The sequence below is a fragment of the Silurus aristotelis genome (genome assembly GCF_946808225.1).
Source record: "Silurus aristotelis genome assembly, chromosome: 4".
Classification (NCBI taxonomy): Eukaryota; Metazoa; Chordata; class Actinopteri; order Siluriformes; family Siluridae; genus Silurus; species Silurus aristotelis.
In genome coordinates, this window is record NC_139577.1 from 13,287,925 (window position 1) to 13,315,814 (window position 27,890).

General features: G+C 41.0%; 2 protein-coding genes across 3 annotated transcripts in view; one reads left to right on the top strand and one right to left on the bottom strand.

Moving 5' to 3' along the window:
* Positions 1–1,616, top strand: part of sdccag8 (SHH signaling and ciliogenesis regulator sdccag8) — a 69,996-nt gene extending 68,380 nt beyond the window's left edge. Inside the window, exon 18 of the mRNA XM_083539975.1 lies at positions 1,428–1,616. Within this exon, the coding sequence (XP_083396101.1) occupies positions 1,428–1,445 (18 nt within the window). The 3' untranslated portion in view covers positions 1,446–1,616. The remainder of the gene's footprint in view (positions 1–1,427) is intronic.
* The window catches only part of akt3a (v-akt murine thymoma viral oncogene homolog 3a), a 108,309-nt gene that overhangs the window by 18,496 nt on the left and 61,923 nt on the right, over positions 1–27,890 (bottom strand). For both annotated transcript variants that reach the window (XM_083540029.1, XM_083540030.1), the window contains exons 3-10: positions 11,170–11,295; positions 8,924–9,035; positions 5,550–5,694; positions 4,398–4,529; positions 3,660–3,725; positions 3,032–3,100; positions 1,705–1,827; positions 1,091–1,219 (exon numbers count right to left, since the gene is read on the bottom strand). In XM_083540029.1, coding sequence (XP_083396155.1) covers positions 1,091–1,219; positions 1,705–1,827; positions 3,032–3,100; positions 3,660–3,725; positions 4,398–4,529; positions 5,550–5,694; positions 8,924–9,035; positions 11,170–11,295 — 902 coding nt within the window. The remainder of the gene's footprint in view (positions 1–1,090; positions 1,220–1,704; positions 1,828–3,031; positions 3,101–3,659; positions 3,726–4,397; positions 4,530–5,549; positions 5,695–8,923; positions 9,036–11,169; positions 11,296–27,890) is intronic.

Consider the following 27,890-nt stretch of genomic DNA (forward strand, 5'->3'; position numbering starts at 1 on the left):
TTTGGAAAAGAAACACTCGTACCGTGTGCATGTAGCGAAAGAAAAGCCTTCCATTAACCATAGTCAGGTGTAAATAAAGACTAATGACTGACCATAATTCAGCATTTGGGAACATTAAGAATGCCTGATTGTTACTACAACACGAGTCCATATGGCTGTTGGGCGTGTGTGCGCGTGGACTCTTGAGGTGTGAACGGACAGGCGTGGACCACATACGTACACTGACTCACTGCGCTTTCAGGAAAGAGACGGTTTGTTGTGCAAGCGTAGCATCATTGTCGTCCAAATGCACACCTCCGGATTTTTTCAGTAAATGCAAACAGCCTGAGCAGCACATCTTGACAATATGTACATTACTTTGAATTCAGTGACGAGTCCATGAGTGACTTTTAAATACATAAACTCTATCCATTATCTGGATCTATTCTAGGGATGGTTTTTTCAGAGTCAGCTATATATCTGGGCTTACAGAGGCTCATAGACTGAGCAGTTTCCCAAAGCCATACATACAGCTCTGTTACACATTTAGGTGCATCCACCCACCACCATCACCATCACAAGCACCTTATCGTTTCATTAGGTTGGACACCTTAGGTAGCTTTGATGAGCAGTAGGTCAGTTTATCGTCCAAGAATCTGAGATGTCAGATGACTTCGTGTCCAAACAGAACAACACTGACACTCCTACACTCAGGATGATAACTGTAGGAGGCACAGGGTCAAATCTGTGTGTGACTTGCTTGACAAGCATAATGGAACACTGGGATTTGAATTCTTTCGAACAGCTGGCAAAAACACTTGAATAGGTTCTCTGGGTAAATCGTGCAAAAAAATAAATGATTGCTGTAGTTATAAACGAATTATTAGTAGTAAATGCAAATATATGCAACTTTTATTGTGGGGGAATGATTACAGTTGAACATGCTTATGCAATGCAGAGACTCGGAGAATATCAGTGAAGAGGACTCTCTCTCCATGCCAACATTAAGTGGTGCCGGAGTGAAGAAAGCCCATTCTTACAGATTCATTAACTCTCCATTACATTACTGCATGAAGCGATATCGCGGTAATTAGCTCTGTGAGACTGTTACCTCAGGTGCCAGGTACTCTGGCGTTCCACAGAACGTCTTCATCGTTGCAGCATCGGTGATTCCTTCTTTACACAGACCAAAGTCTGTGATTTTAATGTGGCCATCCTTATCAAGCATGAGATTCTCCAACTAAGGAAAGGAACAAAAAAAAAAAGGAATGAATGCCCATTTTTCTTTTTTCACCCCCGAAACGGGATATTCCATTGTTAATCTCAAACACAGATCATAGAGCATATTGATGTTTTGCATTAATAAACCATTTACTCCATCGAAATTTCATACGCCATGGCAGAGAAAAGATTCTTCCAGTTATTTTGTTCTTTCTTTTTTTTTTTAGGTTTCTTGGCATCACTAACAGTGGCTGAGCCCAAGGCTGCAAGCAAATCACTGTGTCATTTTCCACAGGCGCCAGAGTTTGATATCAACCCTCTCCAAAATAAAAAAAAAGGAAACAAACTTCAAACTCTACAGCTTTTAATTACATTTTCCATGTCCCGTGCCACACGCCAAAATAAAAGCAGTGCACAGGAACTCAACAGGCGTTCCAAAATGTGTGATTGCTTCCCTCCTTCTTCTTCTTTTTTTTTTTCATTTATTTATTCATTTTTGTTTACCTTGAGATCCCGGTACACTATCTTGGTGGAGTGCAGGTAGTCGAGGGCAGAGACAATCTCGGCGCCATAGAAGCGCGTGCGGTCCTCTGAGAACACCCGTTCTCTCGACAAATGGAAAAACAGCTGCAAGATAAACAGCAGGGACAGGATTGCAATAATTACTGATTTATTGAAGGAAATTAACACAACACAAACTGCCTCCCATCGCCATATTGAGATGATAGATGGCAGGGCCCTCGGAGGACGCCTGGCGAACCCAGACAGCAGCTGGCGCATCATCCCTGGCTTTCCAGAGAGGGGCCGGCGAGGCCTGTTAAATCAGCATTTTAATCAATACACCAATCTTGTTAAAGGCATCGCTAGTGTGCTCGCGGGCTAACGTCCCATCAAAGTGGCAGGAGCACCCCTTCCCCCGCAATCATCTCCCTCATTTTTTTTAAGGGACTATTCCCCCCTCGTCTGTCTCTCCCAGTCAGATGTCAAGGGTTTCTTTCAAACTGCCTGGCCCTCGTCTCCGCTTGAGCTCGTCTTCTTCAAATTACCCAGGAGCCCAGGAGGGAGGCGCTGCCGTTTAATTGCTATGGGAGGGAGTTGAATATGGTTGTCCGGGGAGCGCTAACGGGATCGAAGATCAGTCGAGGAGGGAGCAAGCGGAGTGAGTGCATAGCAAAGTATACGAGGACAGGTGTGCTTTCATCAGTGTACTGGCAGCTGTGAATGCAACATGGCTGAAAAGAGCAGCAATGCCTGCAGAGAGGGCTGAGTGAGTGAGTGAGTGAGTGCGTGTGTGTGTGGGTGTGTGAGCGTGGAGGTGAGCGACTTTGGCTGGACCGGGCAGGGGGAGCAGGTGACACTACAGGCTGCGTGAAAATGAAAGCGAGATTGCTGCCTCTCTGATTAAACAGCGCCATTGGTGGTGGAATTTCATTTATCAAAACCCGAGGCCCTGAAGAATAAAGTCACGGCTCTGGAAACTTTTCTGGAAGAGGAATCGAATAGCTGCAGGCTTTGCAGGAAAAAAAAAAAAAAAAAGGGATATCGCCTGGAATTATTCGGCAGTCATTTTTAAAGAGTTTGAAGTTGATATAACGATGATATTTGTACGTCGCGGGATTTCGCGTTGGACAGAAACCGATTCAGTGATTGTTTGTGTACAATGGCGCGTAATATATGGGGACGTTTACGGAACGCAGTGATAAAACACGGTTTGATAGATAAATACAGTTCACACTCCGTAGAGCCGTGAATCTTTCTTCGGAGGAGTCTCGTCGCTATACAGTACGAACGAGCACGCATTCCAATCACACGAGCACGGTTACATACGTACCTCGCCTCCATTGACGTACTCCATCACGAAGCAGAGGCGGTCTTTTGTCTGGAATGAGTACTTCAAAGACTAAAACAGCAGGCAGATACACACCATTAGGAAAAAACAAAACAAAAAAAAAAGCCAACAACTTACCATATGTCTTTGCAAACACAAACGTATGTTGAGAAGCATCTTTTCAAAACATATGCTGAAAGACAAACTTCTCCCGAGAGCAAATTAAAAGGGATAGCACTCGAGAGCAAAGGCTCGCCGTTTTCGCTATGGCCTTGATGCTAACTTTGAAATCAGTTGAAGGTTAGGAGGTGCAGCCACTTGAGTTTGTGCCAGGTAAATTGTTTTTTTTTTTTTCTTTTTCCTTCCCTTTTCTAAACCTGCTGTGTATCAAATGCGGTCTACAACAGCAGCTGGAGTGTCAGTGAAATGATCTCTTACTGGCGACTTCTCAACAGATGTACAGCTACATTTGTGCCGCTAATTTATAACAGTTTATTCTCTGCATTATAATTAGACCCTAGGGAGATCGCTATCATATAGGAGACGAGCACTGTGAAGCTTTACAGTTGTAGACAACTTCTGCATGTGTGGCTGCGGTAAACGCAAGTCATTAGGAAGTGTGTGTACTCACAGTTAAGAAAGGGTGTCTGGTGTTTTTCAGCACTCTGCTCTCAGTGAGAGTGTGAGCCACTTCGTCCTACAGCGGTGGAAAAAAAGAAACATTTTCGATTTATTTATTTATTTTCTGAATGATAGACGCAACGTTGAAACAGGAAATTTTGAAAAAAGTCTCAATGCTACTGCAGTGGTTTTAAAAAAAAAAAAAATGCGGATGCAGCATTTTAGTGCAATCACGAAGGTTGATTCATCAACTGATTTCGGTCTTTAAAAGCGGTGCATCCATTTAGCCGAGATTTAAAGCTGCTCACATACCCATGTCCTGTAGTGCTTTTCTCTTAATATAAGGGTGTGAAAATATTGCATTTTATCATGCAAGACTTTTCACATTTAGTCCCTTTTGCTTTTATAATTCAGCGTTACGTTTAGTCAAAGTTTCAATGCATCCCAAAGGTGTTAAATAGGGTTGAAGTCAGAGCTCTATAGCAGGCCGCTCAAGATCCTCGACTCCAACCCATGTAAAGCATATCTTCATGGTGTTTGCTTTGGTCTCCTGGTTCAAGTAAAGGGAAAATTTGATGCTAACACATTCTTTACAATTGTGTGACTCCAACTTTGTGGTAACAGTAGACTGGATACGTGTGTCATGACTATTCAACCACTTAATAGTATAAAGTAAAACAGTAAAATGTGTGTTGAAAGGATGTTGAGCAGTAAGAGTATTTATTTAAACCAACGTAACACGGCATACCTTTGCGATAATAACTTCTTTCTTCAAAATCTTCATTGCGTAGTATTTCCCGCTGGCCTTCTCCCTTACAAGAATGACTTTACCGAAAGTGCCTTTTCCCAGTAGTTTTAAATAGTCAAAGTCATTCATTGTCTGCAAAAAAAAAAACAAAAAAAAAACAGCGAAGCAGAGGTGGATGAAATAGTCCGTACACTCCTACTTGAGCAAAAGTAATTGATTTTGAATGTCAAACAAAGCTACTGATGTAAGAGAACTAAATTTATATATATATATTAAATTCACTATATTTAGATTTTCCTGTAAACAAGAGTTTACTATTGTTACAGGCAAACACTCTCTTTATGGTTGTGGTCTCAACAATTTTTTAATTGACAACAGTATTCAATTCGATGTAGTGAAGTAAAAACTGTATACGTTAAAATTAAGTGAAGGGACGATTTCTCCAAATGAAATACTCTCAGAATGTACAAAAATACACTACTTAAAAATACTACTTAAGTACAGTAACGAAGCAAATATACTCCACTATTGTCCACTACTGATATGGTCTAAAGTCCATTACGCTTTTATTTCATTACCTGCATAATGCCTGCATTACTTACTGCATTAAAACACAATAAGTAACGTTAACAAAGGAACTAATTATTTACAAACTGTCAACAATATACACCTGCACTGCCTAATATTTATTTAATCCATGAGCAAAAAAAAAAGAGGTCCTCATAAATTGACATAATAAATGAAAGCAAGTTCCTCAAATTTGGTGGCACCTCCATGCCATCAGCTCCTGAGTCCACGGTTCGAACTGGAGCTTGGGTTCAAATATGGGAATCAATATGGGAACCAAAGTTCACATGGGGTTTTTTTCTGGGTTGTCTGGTCTGAAGGTGTTAATAAAATTGTTCATATTGGACATGGCGTTTTTCTTTTATATATATATATATTTTATTAGTACTTCCCTCAGGTGTTAATTGGCTCTTATTTATGTCTTATGTTAAGTGTTACTAAATCATAAATAATATGCCTTATTGTCCAAATGATGTCCAAAATATTATCCAAAATACTAATATATATATTTTTTTATATTTGACTGCCATCCAAAGCAAATCTGCTGTTTGGTAATGGAGAGTGAGCAGATGGTGTGATTGGTACCTTGCGTTTGTGGTGACTGATGGAGATGTCCATCTCTTCCTCGCCGATGTTGTCTATCTGTGAGGTGGGACTGCACTGGATCCGCTCCTCTTCCTGTCTTTGGAGTTTATCAGCCACCATCTGGATTGCTTCTGTCCACTCATCCCTTAGACAAAACCCACACACACGCTTACAGAACCTAAAACATACAAGATGTATCCAAGAAAAACCTTGCGTCGGGGAAACCAGGGATTTTTCTTACTTTTTACCGCCTCAGGATTTCTCAGAAGGAACATATACGTGTATGAACATTTAAACATCATGGATACCTGAGCAGAAGACTTGAATATGTAAATGACGGCAGACACACACACACACCGTGAAATATCATTTAACAATCTAAAGTGGCTAAGACGTCTTTCGCAAGTATTTCGGCGCCGGTGAGTTTTTCGTTTGTTCTGCAGCACAACATCTGTTGTGTAGCATCAGTCATGCGTTCATATTTCCGAGCATGTGTGTGTTTAATAATGATGAATTTGTCTCAGTGAGGCCTGCTGTATGTCATTGTTTCGGCAGACACGCTTGTGTCGTGTGTGTGTTTTTTTTTCTTTCAAGTTTAGTGTCACTATATGAGCTTGAAATATAGAAAAGTTTCTGACAGGCGCTGGTAACAGGCCAACTCCACGAAGAAAAAATAATCTGGTATAATCACACCGATGCTCTGTGTTGTCTTCTATCAAGCATGTCTTCCACCTCCAGTTAATTCCATCCAGCACAGATTCAGATCCGGCTCTAACCCATGTTGAAACCATGCCTCAGCCATGATTGTGGAGGTCCAGTGTGCAAAATCAGGACCTCATGACCACGAGTTGCATTTAATCACCCATCACTGCACACCTCAACAAAGATGAACTGTAATGAATGGACATTCGGTGCCACCCAGATGAGGGTTGATGAGCTCTTAAGTCTGGTTCCTCTTAAGGTTTCTTTCTCATGCCATTTCAGGGAGTTTTTTCTTGAACCAGTCACCACTGGTGTGCTCATTAGAGACAAACTTACAATTATAAAGAAATGAAGTTATATATTCTTTATTACTGTTTTACTTGTGTAAAGCTGCATTGAGACAACATCCATTGTTAAAAGTTAGGGTTATACAGCAATACAAATAAAAATGAATTCAATTGAATTGAACTGAAGAATTATGCAAAGCCAAAAGCAGAGAAAGAAAATTTTGCCACTCTTACAGACAAGATCTTTTTTCCATTAAAGAGGAGCAAAGTATTTCCTCACAAGACTAAATTCACCAATGTTTAAACATTTATAAGGACAGACAATCTTGCATAGTATCTGTTTAGTGAGATCTGAGGAAGCCATCATGAATTCTGTTTTCTGAACCAAGCAGTACTGAAGAAGAGAAACAGTGCTGGATGAATTAATAAATGAATGCCATTCTCACAAAAAAGATTCCCTCAGTTTGTTCATGTTGTTGATGATGGTGATGATGACAGTTGTAAAGAGTCACGTCTAAAATGTCATTCCAAAACCTCCAATGGTTATTCAACTGAGTTGCGATCAGGTGACTTCAAAAGCCAATTCATATAATTTACGATGTAGCAATTTCAGACTCAACCTTGTGCCATGTCAAAGACTTCATGTGAGCGCTCTCGTCAGGACACAGTGGGGTAGAGCCACTGCCCCTCTGCCCTCATCGGCTGAGGTGCCCCTCCCACAAAGTGCTAACAACTTGTAAAAAATATCCACGTTCTTAGAGACGATGTGTAATTGCAAATTATACAAGATTAATATATTTCAGGATGTAGCACCAAATAAAAAAGGTTTTGCTTCCGATTAACTGTGTAAAAAAAAGAAAAGAAAAGAAAATTATCGCCAAATTAATCGATTATCAAAATTATTGTTAGTTGCAGCCCTTAACATTTACATTTACATCATACTTTCATTTCAAAAGCTGAAATTATTACAAGGTGTCTCTTCTTTCTGAGGGGAAAACCTTATGCCTTACAGTTTTTTCCCTTAATCCGTCACCCATTTGTGTAGACACATAAAAAGAAAAAAGCTCCAGCCTGGCACATGCCTGCAGCTTCTCTCCATCATCATTTCTTGGCTTTTTACCAATGCACTTCTGCAAACGGGGTGTGTCTAAAAAAATAAGTCGATGCGTACGGTGTAATGGACGTCCCGATTTGCAAACGTATTCCGTCTCCAAGTGATGTTTGTGATAACCTAGTGTGATTTCAGCTGCGTTATTATATTTTCCCCTCGTTCGTTTGGGCTGCTGTCGCATTCTCCTGCCGAAGACTTTGTTTCTTTTCAAATGTCAAGAAATCTTATTACGACTGAGTCAATTACAGCGGGGAATAGTTTTTTTTCCCCCACAGTGAATGACCGATACTCAGCATGCAACCTTCATTCTCTCAGCCGGCGAACGTACGGCGCTTTCTTCTGCAGGTTTTTTTGTTTGTATTTCGAATCGCTCGTCCTCCCTGCTGAGAAACAAACAGCTGGAGGATACAGGCCAGTGTTTTTTTTTTTGTTTGTTTGTTTGTTTTTTAACTCCTCACTTTTTATGCGATGATAGAATAATCTACATTTTTTTCCCTTTATGTGTGCCAAAGCAAATGAGAAAGAAATATTTTTCTCTATTCAAAACCAGTAATGGATGAAGTACACACACCATGTACATGAGTTAAATTAGAGAGACACTAAGTAAAATATTACTAGAGTTAAAGTTAATGTGCTCCCTTTAAACTTTTACTTTAAAAGTACTATGATTTATTATGGTTATTTTTGCCACAAGACTTTTGCTTAATCAACTCAGTTTATATGAAAAGACTCTGTTACTCTCAGCACAAAAATCTATTAATAGAATGATATTAATTATTCAAACACTGATTAATATCTATTACAATTATCATGAGCCCAAAAGTTTCTTTTCAACTACTTAAAAAAAAAAAAAAATCACACAAATAAGGACACGGGTGTTGTGGCGAGTTCGAGGCAGGATTTACTTCCTTCATTTATTCCTCTCAAAGTGTTCTGCTTGCTGTTGAAGTGATGCTGAACTGTACGTTGGTGATAAGTGGATTCCACCAAGCGCCAATCAAAACAGAGCGTGCACTCGACCCTAATTGGTGGCTTGCTGTGTGTTTGACCAGTTTCTTTTTGATCACAAAGTTTTATCTCACAGTTTTATTCACATAATAAATATGTAGTTAAGTAAAAAGTACGATTTTTGACTTTGAAATGCTTTAAAGTTGAAATAAAAGGCTCCCCAAATAGAAATACTTAAGTACAGTTACTGGAAAAATCTTCTTAAGTACAGTAACGAATTACATTTACTTCGTTACTGTCCACCACTGATTGGAACCTGGACTTACCTTTCCTCTGGAGTGTCCACGTGGAAAGTCCTTTCAATAACTGTGGTCCACTGTAGACATCTGATAATGAACGTGTTCGGCTTTGGCCGTTCGGTTTTCATCAGCTGGCATTCTGTAAGGAAAGGAACCAAGGAGGGGAGGGGAAAAAATAAATGAGAAAGAGGAGATAAAGGCTTTACAGAATGTACTGCTAGTGTTAAATCTAATTAAGGAAAACCTGACCTACAATCAAAAGCATCTTTTGGGTATGTAGGGAGGTCAGGTTGGCCAGCTGCGGGGAACAGTTAGTATTTGATAAACAGGGCAGTGCCAGGTTGAAACAAATGGGCTGAGGGAGAGCAGAAGAAAGCAATGCAACACCACAGAGAGACAAATGAAAGAGAGAGAGAGCGAGAAAGAGGCGCAAGAGACAAAATGAACATATACAGCTTTCCTATAAACAGCATGCAGGTCTGCGACACCAGATGTTTTTCTATATGAGATGGGACTCCACTACTTTTGAATGTGTCTCTGCTCGTGGGGAGTGAAGGTGATCTCCGAGCCTGGCTCATTGTCACAGCGGACAGCAAGGGAAAAAATAAAATAAATAAATAAAAAGAACGGGACCACAGGTGAAACTGTAGCAGTCTCAGCCATCAGCTCATCACAAGCTTTCTCAGCTGGCCAATTCCAGCCGCCAGCAAACAGCACCGCGGCCTACATTCGGTCCCGAAGGTTAATAGCGACAGCGCAGATGTCACGGGGCGTGCGCTCTACCTGGGCAGTAGATGAAAATTAGAGGCGCCCGCTGCGAGCTGAAAAACAAGGTCACAGCAGCCGGAATGTGACACCTCGGGAGGAGCAGAAGCTGAGCCGACAGCATTGTTTGCTTTGCCACGTAGGATCACAGATGACGAGCTTTGCTCGAAGCAAGAGCCGCTAAGCAGAGCGAGCACGCCAATTAAACAACCCAGAAGCTGCAAATTCCACCGCTCGTGCCGCGCTTTCGTTTTCTCGGGTCCAAAATAGGGTTGAGAGGTTGCCAAGCACAGAAAACATCAGGAGACTAACACGGTAATTGCTTCGGTGCAAATTAGGACTGACTAGCATAGAATATTTTAAAGGGAACAAACTACTATGTTAATATTGCATTTGCGCAATAAAACATTTGAAAATAAAACATTTGAAAATCGATCTCAGACATGAACAATGATAAACTCTAAAGCTGAAAAAAAAGAAAAAAAAATTTCTAAAACACTGCAACACAACATGACACTATTACAGTTCCTATTGTTAAAACTGTAACAATATATGCAGTACTAGTAAGTGTAAAAGTTAAAAACTGGTCAAATTTTTGGCATTCAAACACAAAATTCGTCATATGTTGCAATCATTGTTAGAAAAGACTAATTGGGGAATATTGATTGCACTGCCTGGTGGGCAGATGTAGATCTGGTTTGGGTGTGTGTGTGTGTGTGTGTGTGTGTGTGTGTGTGTGTGTGTCCGAGTGGTCCGGAGGCGGATGGGCAGGGTGGGGAGAGACAGCGCATTAGACTATGAGCCTCCCACAACCACCTGGCCTCCCAGCTTTCTGCAACAGATGTGGCAATCCGCTCCCCTGCCAAGCCGCCTGGGCTGCATGTATGGCCACTCCTCTCTCTTCCAGGCTTTAGATTAAAACCTGGCCGCGCCTCCTGACGGATGGGAGGATGAGGGACAGAGGCTCGCTCGCTCGATGTTTCCTGGAGCCAGCACTCTGGGCCCATTATCCAGCATGCCGTGGAGCGCGCATTTTCGAGAGGTTACCGATGAGTTAACTTCGGCAGATGCTCACAGAAAACACCATAAAACTGACGTCTGAAATTAATACATTTAATGGGTTTTTTTCATCTTCTTGGTTTTATCGATCTGACACACTCACACACACACCAGTCACCTCACATTAAATTGTAATAAATCACAGTGAGTCACTCTTAATCACTATGAATCGTCTAGTGCTTGTACAAGTGTCACGTAAAAAAACAAACAAAAAAAATCACGTTAAAATAAATAAATAAATAAATAAATAAATAAATAAATAAATAAATAAATAAATAAATAAATAAAAATAATTACGCGTATATGCAAGCCCTGTGTATGAAATGATATCATAGTGTAAGAGAATACTACTACTAAGTGGCGTGAGTCCTAAAAGGCAGAGAGCTCAAACACACAAAACAGCCTTCGATGATCATAATAATATTCTATACATCATAATATTCACTTACTAGCAACAGAGAAGTTATTGAGAGGATAGGGGAGGTCTGCATCCTGTGGCTTCTCTTTGTACCCAATAAAGGATCCATCAGTTTTCAGTAGAAAGTAGCGTGGTCTCCAGTTCTTGATATATTCACCTATAAAAAAAAATTCAAACAAGAACAATGGTGATTATTAAACACAAAGATGACAAAAAGTACATTAAAAAGAACAATCTGTACAAATTAACGCTGCTGTAAGTAATTTTTTTTATGTCCAAATGGATGCCGAGTGCATAAACCAGAAAACATATGTGTACAGAAAATAAAATAAAAATCAGGAAAAACCTGACAAAAAGCTGCTTTCAATTCACCGTCCAAACACTGGGATTATATTGTTAACATGTTTTCCACCCCGGGGCCGGATGTCAGCTCTAGAGTCGTCTGGCTGAATTCTGGCAGATGTTAGAATGGACCGAGTCCACACACTGGTGTGACACTAGAGTATGCAGGGTGGCAAAAAAAAAAAAAGGCCTGTAGGATCATCTAGTTGCCACACGGGGTGATTCGGAAACCTTTAACCCCTCTAGGCTAAAGCGAAAACACAACATCTGCTGAGCAGCTGCTCTCATTGTATTACCATGTAAAACTTCTGGTGCAACAGCCTGCACTATCTAATAACCAACAGCAGGATTACAAGAGTGTCAACATCAGCATCAGTTCGCACACACACAGATTTTCCCAAGCACTAACACTTTATTGCACATTAAATAGAGCTGTTGTGTGGCATTTGTTACTTAAAATGATGTGCTGAGGCTAATTTCTTCGAAGCACCACTTATACAGTATTTCCACCGCATCAAACGAAGAATTGTCTAATCAGTTTTAAATGTCAAATCAGCGTGAGAACTTACAGCAGGACATCATGCTTGAGGTTTGGGTCAAAACAAACTCCCCCCCCGCCCCCCGGCAAAAAAAAACTTACTGAAAGACCTTGTCAGTGTGTAACTGAACATTTTAAGCGTTTGCCAGACATTTGCCTTTATTCAGAGCGACTTACAATTAGATCAATAATACAACTGAGCAGTTGCTCAAGGGCCCAACAGTGGCATCTTGGTGGAGCTGATATTTGAACTCATGACTTTTTGATCACAGGAACATCCCAACCACTAAGCTTACTGAAGGGATTTGTTTTTCCTTCCTGCTAGTATGTGAAGGTTGGACATCGGTTCATTAACTACATTCTTAGCCAGTATATTAATTGTCATTGTGTGATTTAATGTGTTCCTCAGCTCTGTGATTTAGTCCTTTAGCTCTATGTTGTTTATGTAGCACACAGGTAGTGGAGAAAAGTCGCTTCTTTCCACTGTGTACTGGAAATAACAATAAAAGCTTCTTGACTTGACTTCTTCACACATTTTAGGACAAAGAGCAACAATGTCTTTCTCCAGATGAAATAAAAACAGCCATTCAGACATCTAGTGATGAGGCAGGGTCACATAACCGAGCTGTTTTTACACTTTGTTGCAGTGCAACATAAAATAGGTCGTTCTATCATCTGGAGATCGCATCTTGTGGTCCGAGGAAAGGAGGAAGGGATGCTATACTCTTTATGACTAGCAATCATGGGCATCTGTGAGATCATGTATGCTAAAGAGGGCAAGTAGCGCTTTCATTTTTCCAAAAAAGCTTGACATAGCATAAGCAGCAGTTTGAGGAAAAAAGTGGTGGGTAGCTACACATATCTCTTAAGAAGCACTTGAAAGTTTTTAACCCTCCACCAGATGTGCTGGAATGGGAATTGACAGGTGACCAAATTATGGTGAAAAAAAAAAAATTATGAACAGATCAAACAAGCTATTGTTTAAGTGCCGTTGTGTCGAACAGTACAGCACACGTGTTGATATGATATTCTGCAGATTTAAACTGTAAACGAGGAGGTTTTATTAAACATTTTATTCTCCTGTGCGTTTACTTCACTATTTAATACCCTCGCTGCTCATCTGATGCACGTCATCACAGGAATGGATTAATCCTAACTTTATTAGGTCCACGACTTGGCAAGCTAACAATGACAATGTAACTTAAATGTATAACAAGCTAATTAATACAAACTTGGAAAAAAAAGGGAGTAGTGAGTGTGTGATCTTTGAAGTTGCAGGGCAAGCTGGAGTCTGCACAGGTTTAGCCTAGGTTGCTTATGCACTATTGTGCGTGTAAAGTGGGCAGGGCTTCAGGGTTTTCTTTCCCATGCAGAGTGCATATGTCCAAGATAAAGTGGCACATGTAAAAGGCCAAGATCTATCTGATGACTTCAACTGGAGATATACTTTGCCACTTCATCACCTTCAACTTCAGCTTCCTCAGCAAGGCACTTGTCTTCTTGGCGGTGTGTTTGGGGTTGTTATAAGGTTGGAAAACTGAAGTTCGTTCCAGTTTCTGAGGGAAGGGAATCATGTTTCTGCTTTAGGATGTCACAGTACATGTTGTAATCCATGTTCTAAATGAACCACAGCTTTCCAGTACCAGCAGCACACGTGCAGCCACAGACTATGATGTTACCACCACCATGCTTGACTGTAGGTGAGACACAATGTTCTCGGTATTCCTCACAAGGGCACACTTTCTGGACACCATCTGAGCCAATCAAATTGATCTTAGTTTCATCAGACCAAGGGACATGGTTCCAGTAATTCATGCTCTTGGACAGGTTGTCTTCAGCAAACAGTTTGCAGGTTTTCTAGTAAACCAGCTTCAGAAAAGACTTCCTTCTGAGACGACGGCCATCCAGACTGACTTGTTGCAGTGTACAGCGTATGGTCTGGTTGCAGTGTACAGCGTATGATGACGCACAGCACGAGGACTCAACTTCTTTGATTGACCCTTGCGAGGTCTGTTCCGAGTGAAACCCATCTTGGAAAACCTCTGTATGACCTTGTCCACTGTGAGAGAATTGTGCTCAAAGAACCAAATTTTAACTGCTTTAATACAAGATACACAAATGGTCCTGTCAAGCAGACAAAAACATGAAGATGATGAATAGGACATGTGGCATACAGCTGTCATCACTTAGGGTGTACTCACCTTTGTTGCCAGCTTTTTGACAATAATGTATTTTAATTAAGTAAATATGTACTGCTACACAAGCTGCACACTGACTACTCTCAAATATATCCAGGTTTCAATTCTATAGTATTGTCCCTTGAGAAGATACTAAAATACAAGACACTAGAATGTTTGCTGAAATGTAAGGGGTCACAAGAGCAGAGCAGCATTTTGGAAATAGCCTGCCGCCGCATTTTTCCGCTATTACTGCATGTGTGCAAGACCGAGGAACATGTCCTTATTATTTTCTGATGCTCATTTCTAAGTTTCTTTGACTAACCCGTAACGCTGTTGCCAAGAAAAATAAAAAAGCAAGAGTTTTGGAAACCTGTCTGTGCTTATATGATTTCTGTTGCAACTGGAGTTAGTGAGCTCTCCCTTCACCCTGACTCAACACGTTACAACGGCTTGTATCTAAACAGTAGCCTACCAAGAAAGTCATTGTTCACTGTCTTCCTCCTTCCGTGGAAATTTTTTCTTCTGATGCCGTGCAGCTCAGAACACAGGTGAGGTTTTTTGGCTTGAAGTTTGTGAAACCGGGAAAACCCAGGAAAAATCCATAAATTAGCCGCTTCGTTGTTTAAGCCGCGGGGTTTGAAACGTGGGAAAAAAGTAGTGGCTTATAGTCCGAAAAATACGGTATATACACATATATGCTGTATAAACACAAGTGTTACTAATGTTTGATAATAATCAATTTATGGAAAAAACTTAATGATCTTTTACCACTAAGATGTAGTCACTAAATAATATAAAAACTATGGCTACACATGGTGTTGTGTTTCATATTTTCACTCGATCTTTCCCAGAAAGAAATGTTCAACTATCTAAACTCCCTTAATTCCACAGTCTCTAACCTCGAAAAACTGCACCGGCAGAGTTTTATGGCCTCGAATCTTATCTATTAAGACAGACAATCTGGTAGGCACGTGAGCGCAGAAGCCCAGAGAATCCCCAGACGTGTGCTTTCTGATTCTAAACTCCTGGTAATTAGGCGCTATCTCCAGCAAGTGACACACAGGCCTCTGTGACAGCTCTGATCACTTTTTTTCTCCATCAGAGGAGGAAATAAACAACATGTTCTATTTGTAACATCCACTTAAAGCATAATGACACCAGCTTCTCTTAATTAACACATCAGAGAAAAACACCTGCTCATGTTAATTTGAGAAGACGGAGGTCTTCGCCGCTATGCCTCCGTCAGGCGGTGGAGTCGATGGGTAGGAGGGAGCAGCTGAACAGAGGCAGTCGCCTTTCCACAAAAAAAAAAAACAGAAAGAGAGAAGGAATGAGGGGGAAATGGGAAAAAGATAGAGAGGGAGGAAGAGATAGAAGTGGAAGGGTATGAGCTGATAGAAGAACAAAGTGGCTCTGTGTAGCAGCTTGGCATGCAAACCTCGTCTTAAATCATAAAAATAAGATGACTTTTGAAAAAAAATAAATAAATATATAAATGAATTGAAATTAATTGATACAGTTTTGATACAGTAAGATGGACTGCTTGACGGGCCAAATTTGCAGAAATATTAGAAAGTAGTTGCAAATAAAATAGTGATAGTATTTTTAGTAGAAATATTAGTAGTAGTGTACAATTTGTAATAGAAGTATTAGTAGCATTTGTATTATTATAATTAGTAGTATTTGTATTATTATTAGGAATAGTATTATAAGTAATAGTTGTATAAAATACATGTCTGTTATCTCAATAGTAGGTAGCTAACACCACTTTTTCACACAAAAGAGCTTGTAATATAGACTGTGTGTGTGTGTGTGTGTGTGTGTTTTCTGATTCATACAGACAGACAGAAAAGTCAAATGGCACTAGTTAAAAATCCCAAGATCTAAGATCCTGTCAATTGAAATGTAAATAATTTTAAGAATTCAATTTCTTTTGATAAATAGAGGAAAAGAATAACTTTTTACAAAAACAGCGAGTGATCGTGTACATCCTCTCCACTAACCATTAATATAGAGGTGATATCTATCATTAATAACTATTCTTTTGAGGCATTTTAGCATAGCGTGTGAAAAATTGTCCAGCGTCTAAGCAAAAGGATTCATACCTTTATGGCACGACTTTATATCGTTATCCATACTGAAACGTCTATAGCTGCAAACAGGAAACATGGCGAATTACAGGAGGCATCAGCTAAGTGAGGCACTGATTGTGTTCGCTGGTTTAGTTAGGAAGTCAGTGAATTGCCAAAGTGGATAAAGGGGCAGCAGACGGGGTACATAAAGAGCAAAAGCGACTTTTACCCAGTTCCTCACACTGACTCAGCCGGGTGTCCTTGAAATCCGAATTAGCAGCAGAGTTAATCTGGCATGCAGCAGAGAGGCACACATGCACGAGGTTCTCCGACACCTGCACGACTTGCCGGCTCGAATTCCCCGTTACTGAACGCGCCTGTTAAGGTTTCGAGTTGAGAAACTTCTCGATACCACTGATGATTTGGGTCTGTAAATATGCGGCGGAAAATATTCTCATTTTCTGCCACCGTTCTCCCATTAAGTTCTGCGATCTAGACAGCTCCAACTGCACAATTAAAATATCATACTGGGCGCCATTCAATTACAAGCCTAGATTAATTGTTCATTTGTCTGTGGTCTGTGACAGCCGGACGCCTGTGGGACAGGGAGTTGGACGGGCCGCTTTCAGACAGACGCGTTCTTGAGCAAACTACCCCCCCCCCCCCCCACACACACACACACACCCCACCCACCCGCAACATCGCCACCCGCTCTGCAAACTTGCGCAAAACTCTGAAACTTGCTCGATAATGTTTTTTGCACGATGGAGTATCAGGCAGGCAGGAGGAGAACAGAGAGGGGATATGGGAGGGTGGGTGAGGGGGTGGGTACACAAAAGGGAGAAAAAGCACGAACACAAAAAACAAGGCCATTTGTTAATCAGTCCAAACAAGGATTTAATTTAATGCTTTGGCTGGGAGCGCTCTGCTTTGCAGATGGCTTAAAGATGAGCATGTGATGGGTGCTGTGGGAGTGGTGCCTGCCGCGTTCCAGCACACGCTGGGCACTCCAAGCGGCAGCAGCTCGCCTGGGCATGAGTGTCCACAGCCGCTCCAGCGTAGCCCAGGCTCAGGCACGCGCCCGCAGACGTGGGCAGCATTCGAGCGGAGCTGTTCCTGCGCTAGGTGCGTTCAGTTCAGCGCCTGCATGCTGAAGAACAATTTTTGGACCTGCTTTAGCAAGATGGCAACACTAACAGTAAACACAGGCCCACTCGTTCTATTCCTCTCTCTCTTTTGCTTTCTTTCTTCCTTTCTCTGAGTCATCTGCGCACAAATAGAGAGTTAGAATGTTTTATATACACAACATTTACAGCGATGTCTCTCTAAAGCGAGGCTGAGATTTCTGCTGGAATACTTTTAAATGATTCGTTTCCAGCTACAGCTGCTGAAACGTGCTTCGCAAACAAGGCAAGTTTGCTAAGTCTGTTTGCCACGAGCAAATGTGCGACTCGCTATTACATCAAAAGAGCATGACACTCTTGGTTCAGGATGCCGGACATCTGTCTTTGGCAGGTACGAAGACTTATTTACATTTCACACGCTTTGTAAAGCAAATCAGGCGACCAAAGCACCTCCAGTATTTATAGCTATACACGAATATGCAAAAACGTGATGAATCAGGAAGCTGATCAGTCAGACGGAGAAAACCAGAACTTTCTAAAGCACCAGTTTTGCTTTAACAAAGAACCGGACAGATGCTATGCTTCCGGATAGATTTTTCCAAAAATAAATAAATAAATAAAAGAAAAACCCCGTAGAACAGCGCTGGCTTTTTCACGAGTATTAAAAATCGCATTTTTATCATTAGGAGAAAATCGTTCTTTCTCTATTGAAAATAATTTGCAATGCTCAAAGATCTTTCGAACCTGATTCTGTAACTCTTGCAAAAAGTGGCAGCTGTATTAAAAATAAAAATAAAATACATAACAGCTAATAATTGTTTTTTTTCATCAAGAATGAAAATGATTCCTTTTAATAGAAGCAATAATCAATAGACGTTAATGGAATTATTTCATAATCGCATACGAATCGTGAAAATCCGACTGATTCAAGACGAAGTGAATCATGAGATCACACGATTTTACATAACTCGACGTCCCCAGGACAGTGACAGAGACGGGCACAGAGCCTCTACTTAGCTCTACTGGAACGCGGCTACAGCTGAGAAGTTGTCAAGTGCGATTTCAAGGCTCCGCTAAGCCGGGGAGGTCAATGTGATGATGCTGAATGGTGGGGATTTGCTTCCTTTTCCCTTAAATTGTCCACAAAGTCATGTACTCCTCATGAGCTCCTTATCAAGATGAAGGTCATGCTAACAGTTAAGACAGGCAGACACAAAAGGCCCCTGCTTCAATTAGTGTGCTTCAATGGTCCCATAGAGACTTATTGAGTGGGAAAGAAAAAAAAAAAAAAAAGTGGCTTAAAAACTGAATACGCTGGAATCTAGACACACATATTCAGTGTTAACGCTGCGTGTCTCTGCTCGTCTCAGTCTCGCAGACAAAAGGGTCTCAGACAACTTATGTCCAAGGCAGATACAAGGCAATCCACTTAGCCTGTATTAATGACATTAACATACTGCAACAACACGGCTGTGCATGTGTGTGTGGTAAATGGATCAGCTAAATACTATGAATTTAGGCTTCTGAAGCATCCTCTATCTGATAAACCTATAACTAAAAAAAAGCCTCAGTAATGTCTATTAAAATGATGGACGAGCAGCTCTATAACTGAGGTGCACCTCGATGCATAGCCAATGACACGATACATTTAAGATACATATGAAGCAGCTCCCGATGCGATGCGATACGATTTGCCCCCCCATTACCCTGCAGTACGATCCGATTTCGATTCTATTCAACACAATGCAATACGATGCAACGGAAAAAATCTGATGCTCTGCAATTCAATATGATGCAGTTCAGATTATCATAAAGCACATCATACATGTATTTAAGTGCCTTCTGACTTCGAACGCATGACCCCCTTTCACAAACAGTCTGTTGTAGTGCAAAAAAAACCCTGAAATAAAACCAGAGGATCTTTTCCTGTTCTGTCTCCAGGAAGATGCAGCTCTGCCTCTGCCATGTTAATCTGTATTCTATGTGACTCTCAGGATACGCTTTGGTCTCCGTAGTGTTGTGATGCGTCATATTCACGCAGCAGCAGCGGTGCTGAGAGAATGTGCTTGAGAAAAAGTTTAACAAGAAGAAATCAACCTGCATATCAAATATCGGTCACAAATTTCGGTCACTTACTAAATAAAAGTACAGCGCATCTACTGATAATTATATAGAAATAAATCGTTTTTAGTGATGCAAATATGTTAATAATGATGCATAGCGATACAAATGCCAGTTTGTATCCGATTCGCACTTCTTTAAATCGATGCATCGCATCGTTAGCTTTTATACAGAAGCACCGATGCGAATCACCGAATCTTATCATCTCTAATTAAAAAGTACATATGAATCCCATTAAAGCGCTCACCCTACAGGTCCCATTCATACACTGGGACAGCCTGAAGCTGAGGCCCAAAGAAAGGTTTGTCACATGTAGTAGAGGTTTCATTGCCCCCTGAGGCCGGATGAGCTGCGTCATGGAATCATCTGTTCACATGCCCGCTGCAGAGCTGGGCACAGCAATGGTGAAGGCAGAGACAATGGGTGGCTGCCTGGGGACGTGGGGCTTCTCTCAGGGGGCCTGCATGCACATCACATTGCCAGCTGCACACAGCTTGGCCTCCTGGTGCTCCTCCAGACCCCCTGCTGGTGCAGCGAACTGCCACACTGGGCCCAACAGCACACACCCACACACAAATACTGAACCGTGTGTTCATCAACAGAGTGCTGCTGCATAAACGTAGCAGAGCTCGAGCATGTCCCCGTGAGATCTTGAGAAAAATGAGTGACAAGTTCATATAAGCACATTCGATTATAATCCATTTAAAAGCAGTAAATGATTCAGGTGGGCTGTATGTGTATGCGAACACCCTTCCATCCATCTATCCATCCATCCACACATGCATTCGACCACTAGATGGCACCGGCCTACAGTTACAGTCAGCAACTTGAGTAGTAGTGTTTTTGTGTGTGAGTGAGTAAAAATGAGTGAAAGAGGGGTGGGGGGAGAAATAAAAACAAGACAAGGGCTACATTGGCTGTCTAAAAACAGAAAATATGACAAACAAAACATCTAAAACATCTGGATGCTGACCAGAGACCACATCACACTAACACATATTCACAAACACACACACACACATGCACACAAGAGCTACAGTTCCTACAACAAATGGTGTGTAGGAAATAAATGTGTATGTATTGTGTATTTGTTATTGACCATACAGTGGTGTGTCGAAGTTTCTGCTAACACCCGTACAGCTGATGATTTTCCCACTGTACACACAGCACATCCTGGAGTGTTTTATTCCTCTCATTCCACAGCAAATTGCCAACAATTACCATGTTTTCATTTATTAATGACCCACACTGTTTATATTTACACTTCATGAGACAAGTTACTTCCTGCTAACATCTGTTATATCATAGCTGTTATTGTAGCAGCTAGAAATAGTCCTTCTACCATCTTTCTAGTGAAATAAATCAAACTAAAACCTCCAGCTTGTTGCATTTCCAAGAATCCGCATACATCACAGCAATACTGTAGCACTGTTCAGTATGGTACAGAAGGTTAGTGAAAATAGACTGTCCATATAAAAAAAATACTTATAAAATAAAATAAATTTTATGAAGTGGAATTTTTCCACATACTCACCTGTGTGAGTATAAAATCAATATTGGGGCTACAGCTGTCAATTATTTCCGTGATCAAGTTTACTGCCAATTATTTCGTCGAATAATCGGGGAAACGGATAAGAAGTACTTTTTCTTAATTAAAGAGTGTTACTAAATATACAAGAAAAAATAAGACGGGTCCCTTAAAATGAACAAGTCATTTGTTTTCTTTTAAAAAATAAACATTTTAATTGCTGAAATTGCACACAAGAATATCTGTGAAAACTAAACCCATTTGGTGCATTTAATTGCTATTTTATATCAAAATGCAAATACAAATATATAAATAAAAAAAAATCATACATAAAAATGTCAAAATCTATTTCAAATAACTATAAACTATACCTTTTTTAAAAGGTATGCGCACTGTACGTGTTTTCTTTAGGCTTTAGTTTGGAATTATCACAAACTATGAAAACTTTCCATCGTTTCCTTAAACCTGAATTTTCTTAAGGTTCCTCTGTTTTCTCACCGTTTCTCCAAATATTTTGCATCAATGATTTTTTTGTATTCGAATTACTCGAGTTATTCGAGGAATCATATTGGCCCTAATCCATACTGATAGTTTTTCCGGCTTCCAGTCAGCTTCCAGTCATTACGAGTACGGCCTCTAGAGGCATATCACTTACGCCACATGCTTGTTTTTGACGCTTTTAACGCAAGACTGCACACTGCCCAGTTAATATTATATTAATTATGTATAATTTATTCATTATATAATTATATTTATTAATGAGTATATTCATATGTATTTTATTTACCACATTTTAATGATTTAGTACTGTTTTTATTTTTGTCATAAAATTACTATTTAAAATGGAGTGTTGTGTTGATTGATCGGTTATCGGCAAGTACCATCCAACCTAGCTATCGGTAATATCCACTGTCGGTCGACCCCTGGTTACTACTGCATTTAGACCCACCATGCTAGCATCCATTTTTATAACGCTAACATTAAAAATCTCGGTTTGCTTCGAACACCCCTCACAGATCTAGCAAACAGCTCTCTCTTAACAAAAAAACACCTTACTTTATTAAAAATAAAACACTGTTGCATAGCACTGTTTATTTTAAATCCATTTATTTCGGCTTAGATCAGGAGCACCGTCTCTGCCACACACTTAAAAGAACTTAAGAACACGAGTGTAATAAGATTAAGCGACTGCCATTTGAATTACAGCTGGGACTTCTGTCGGAGCTGCTGTTATGGAAAATGAGTCAACAGTTTTTGTAACTGGAACAAACAGATTTAAGATTTTAACAGCACTGTGGTATAATGTTTAATATTCCACACTCCATTCCCCAACTATGAGGACACTAATGTCATGTCAGCAAATCTCACCGAACTAAATAAAACTGAATTGATGGGAAAGTAAGAAAGAGAAAGAGATTTGCCGTCCACTCTCCTCACAATTTCACACACCCTTACCCTGATTTGTATTTTTACATAATTTGTATTCCAGAAAAAAAAAATCCTAAATAAAACGATCGTTATCTAAGTAACCAGCCTCTGATTTTAATAGTTTATTCAGACACTGATATTTACTTCTTTTTCAGTGATGTTTGTCCACCATTCAGCCCACAATAAGTGATACCTTCCTTAAATTTGCTCCTACAGAGCTACCAGCACTGCTAAACCATGGCCAGTGATGGACAAGTAAATGTAATTAGTTACTGTACTTAAGTAGCTTTTTCGTGTGTATCTGTACTTTACTGAGGTATTTACATCAAGGGAGACTTTAACTTTACAACATTTCCAAGACAATTTCCAAGACGACTTTATACTCGACTACATTTTGCGAAATCGTTTGTTCCTTTTTATTCATGAGCGGATAAAAGCTCTGTTTTTAACTCATTTTGATTGGCGCATGGTGGTATCTCTACTTATCACCAACATACAGTCCGGCATCAGTTCAACAGCAAGCAGAACATTTTGAGAGGAATAAATGATGGAAGAAACTCGAACTCGCCACAAAACCCGTGACCTTATTTGTGTGACTTTTTTGCAGTAGTTGAAAAGAAGGTTTTGGGCGGATGATAATTTTAGTATAGCTCAATCAACGTTTGAGTCATGAATATCATTCTATTAATAGATTGTTGTACTAACATTAGCGTCTATTCATATAAACTGAATTGATTAATAAAGAGTCTTGTGACAAAAATCATAATAGGATCATTCTAGCTATAATAAATCGGCTATTTAAATACATGTGAAATACTTTTGTACTTTTACACAAGTGAAAGATTAGAGTGAGCACTGTACACTTGAGTCATATTTCACCTACAGTATGTCTACCTTAACTCAAAAACATGGTTTGTGTACTTCGTCCACCACTGAGCATGGCGAGAACACACAAGGTCAGCTGTTTAAACAGTGACAGGACAAAAATCATTTTGTATGTGGAAATGCATTTGATATGAAATCTGCACATGCTTTTTTTTCCCCCTCATTACGCCTGTAAAGGAACAATACTTCTCATCGTCATACAGATTCCGTCTCACATTCACACCTGGGCTGAGTAATTGAGATTGGTGAGAGGTTGGAAATGTAATACCACCTGTTACACACAGGTGAGTGCGAATAAACCATAAACGGACCACACACAGAGACAGAGAGAGACAGAGACACAGAGACAGAGAGAGAGAGAGAGAGAGAGAGAGAGAGAGAGAGAGAGAGTGTGTGTGTGTTTTAGGAGTGTTCCAGAACATTCCAATGGGAACAGCAACAGTGTCCCTGTCTCTCTTTCTCTCTTTTATCTTTTTTTTTTGGATGGACTGGGGTATTGGGGTTAGCAAAGCTCCAAGGTTATTTCACCCATTAATGGTCATGAAACACCTCAGAAAATACAGTGTCCTAAAATACACAGTTCAGGTCTGCTATCTGCTGGGATTGTCATCGCAGTCATCATTAATTCATGCCATTTGGACAGTCTCACAAGGTGACTTACACATGTTACTGTACTCCGTCCCATGTATAATGCAGGCAAAGAGGAGACATGGAATCCAGGTGTCTCGATGTAAAAAAAAAGAACAATTTAAAAAATGACAGGTTCATGACTTTTTACTGCAACATCAGCTGCGAAACTAAAGATACGTTCCAGTCAACTCACCACACACAGCAGGTGAGGGGATACACAGACAATGGAGCAAATCATAAAGGGAAATGCCCAGTCCTATCCAGACGTTTAGCATCAATGCTGGTGTTCTATGATTTCCTGTCTTGTTTTAGTACTTTTTTAATAATTGACCTTTATTTCTAATAAAGATTTCTCCAGATTATTTTCATGATATTATGTACTGTATAAGCAGTGCTCAAATTGGCATAAAGGACCCCCCATAACAACTAAAAAATAGTCTTAGTGGGTAAAGATAATTTTAATACAAAATATATGAATTACACAACAACTGGGGACCCGCCATAAATCTTGACTCGATTTGAGCACTGTGTAATAGATGAGGTACTAAAAGTCTTTTCTCAAAGAGTTTTTCGCAGATTATTGAACCTCTGCTCATCTTTACTTCTAAACATCTCTGTGTATAAAATGAGAATTTTAAAAAGGCAGTCATGTTACTGACCAGTTACCAATTAACCAATTGAGTTGTTTAATGTTTCTTCATTTCTTTTTAGTAACACTCCCAAAACATTTATTTTGCAAAAACAGGTGTCACAAATGTGTATCAGGTTTAAGGTGGCAGTGTTTCTCCAATTTATGTTGCACTTTTTGGGCAAGATTTCACTTTTCATCCCAACTGCTATTCAAACTATATTTCAAGCCCAACCTGACCTTCCTAAAGTCAGACCTCCCTAATGTCCAAATATTATTGTTCCTAGCAGACCTTGGAACTGCTATTAGCTGTTGCTTCACTGGGGAGCAACTAGACAGCAGGTGTCAGTCTGTCCTCTGTCCTAAAAAGAAAGATACTAAGGCATCCACACAGCACAAATCTCCATCGATGTGTGAAGAAAGTCGTGTGATTAGTGTTCTCCTCCAAGCGCAATGAGGCTCATGACTCGAATTCCGATATTGACAAATATTCAGTTCAAGTCTTTCGCAGTTTTAGCAACTAATCAGTGGCAGCATTTTCAAGATCAATGTATCGTGGCTCATCTGCACAGGAGCACAACACTAATGTACTGGGAGAAAGGTTAAATGATGAAACTGAAGTGTAAGAAAAAAAAAAAGTCAATGTTTAGAGTAAACGCCTTCTGCTGTAGTTTCTCAAGCAGCAGCAGGAGGGAATGATGGCTTGCTGTGACTGGGTCTAAATATATCCAGGGCCAACTGCGGTGGAGTTCATTAAAAGGGGAGCCTTACGGGGACAATGAGCCCCAAACACACAGGCTCGCTAAAGGCGGGTCTCGAACAACAGGCAGGGCTGAAGAGAGCTGAAGCTGCACCATCAGGCCAGTGGTGAACAGGTGCACGACTCCCTGAACACACTCTCGCAGGCTTCGACTGCTCTCAATGGCCATTATAGGCGAAGGGGTAAGGGGCCGGCGTTATTATTTATTCAGCAGTGCATCCACCGGGAAAGGCTGCTGCGCTGGGAGGCAGCTGGCGTCGGGGGGATGGACGAGCCCCTCGTCTCCTATTGTCCAAACTGCCCCCTTACCACACACCCATTTCCAGAATGGCCTCTGTGCATTGCATAGGCTCTAATATTATTATAGTAGCCAATCACCCCTGACAGATACACACACAAGCATACATTGTGTTGCCATGTTATATTCACCCACCCCTCCACATATACTTCTCTCTTTCAGTTTGTTTCTTCTGACTGCACTACCCCCAAACACACACACACACACACACACACACACACACACACACACACACACACACACACACACACACACACAAATATAACAGGTTAAGGCTAATACAACCACCAGACTGGGTCAACTTCATTCAAGCAGACCCATTCATTCAGATCAATGGGGCCTGGACAGATATGGCACTTGAACTCACAAACTGCTGTCTTCCACTGAGCTGCTGTTTTTGATGTATTGGCTCTGACTTCCCTCAAGCTGGTACCATCTGGACATTACGAGGTGGACTAATGTTTAAAAAGTGGGATGTAACCGATGGTCCAGGCAACCCTGCCTCTTCGGCGTGAAATCATAAATTCAGCGCGATTCGACGAATTCATAATAAATACACGGTTTCATTTCCACTTTTATCTAATGCGATCCATAGAAGGAACATTAGGTGTAGGTTTTAGTTTCAGTGCAATTAATGCCGTAGCGTATAACCGAACGCATTCCGCGCAGTGCAACAATGCGCTCGGGTTTTCTTTTAATTACAGTTGGCGAGAAAAAAAAAAAAAAAAAAAAACACGAGCTTATCCTCTGGACAGCTTACACACTGCTGTTTTAATTCACAAACACACATGAAATAAATTGCAAATGAAAAACAAGGGAAGCCATCCGGCATGTCGGTTCATAATGAAATATACATCGGAGGTGAAAAATCACGAATTTTGCTTGTGTTAGCTGTAATGTGCATTAAGGAGGAAATGGAATTGGCAGACACACGCAGTAAAGGAAAAAGAGGTGGGGGATGGGGTTATGGACAATTCCTGAGTCATCACTGTGATGTTTATGGCTGTTGATTAATAAGTTACTACAGCGTGGCCGGCGACTCTCCTCCGGGATGTATCGAGAACCCCGGTCTAACAAAAGGGTCGAAGGCACAAAAAAAAAAAAAAAAACGCGAGAAAGAAAAGAGCAGCGCGCCATGCTGATGCCACAGTTGCCACTGTGTTTCACTAGAACGGTCCGTCATTTCGTCTCGACTCTACGGGGCACAGGCTACGAAGGCTCAGCAGTAACTCCTGCTGAAATTGGCATTGTCTGAAAGGTAGAGTTTGGGTGTGCTCATCCTTCTCATTTCCTCGAGCCCAGACGCACATACACACAAACAGGCACACACACTGAATCGAGTCTCCTCCTTCAGAAGTAATGAGAGCAGTAGCAACAGCAGCCTGGCACTGAGTCTCAAGTTCCAGTCATTATGCTGTGTGACATCTGCACATGTTCATGTCTCTCTCTCTCTCTCTCTCTCTCTCTCTCTCTCTCTCTCTCTCTCTCTCACTTCTTCCCTCCCTCCCACCTCTTCTACCACCTCAAAAGCACTTTAATACCCAGCTATAGCTGCACCACACACACATATACTCTCTTCTTGACGGCAGATGGCAAGTCAACAATTGTCTCCAACACCAGCGATGCCTCGCCACCCAATCAGTAGCCTCCTACACACACACACACACACACACACACACACACACACACACACACACACACGCACACACACGCACGCACTCACTGCCTGTCCCACGATGTCGGCCCCCACAGCACCATCTCTTCAGCGACATGATAATAACCTCTTTGTTCGTCCACTACAATACAGCTGCGTAAGCCGCGCAAGCAAGCGCAAGGGCCCCACTGCTAAATCACATGTGCGCCATACACACGCTCCCACACACACACACACACACACACACACACCCGGGCAGAGCTGACAGCAGGAGTGTGTGGTGCAGAGTAGGCAGTGGCTGTTGCACAGCTGTGCATCCAGCGACTCCCTTGACGAACAGGGAGAATGTCGGGAAGTACAAAGTTTGCCTGGGTACTCAGTCATCTGAGTGAATAATCCTGCGCAAAAAGTACACTGTGTGGCGGCATGTTCCCTACAGCTCTGACCCCCAGCACTACAAAACAGCAAGTGCAGTACAAAGACTCATCGTTCATCATTTCACATGCAGTACAGTAAGCCAACTTTCACACACATTCCTAAACTGAATGTCACACACACACTGTC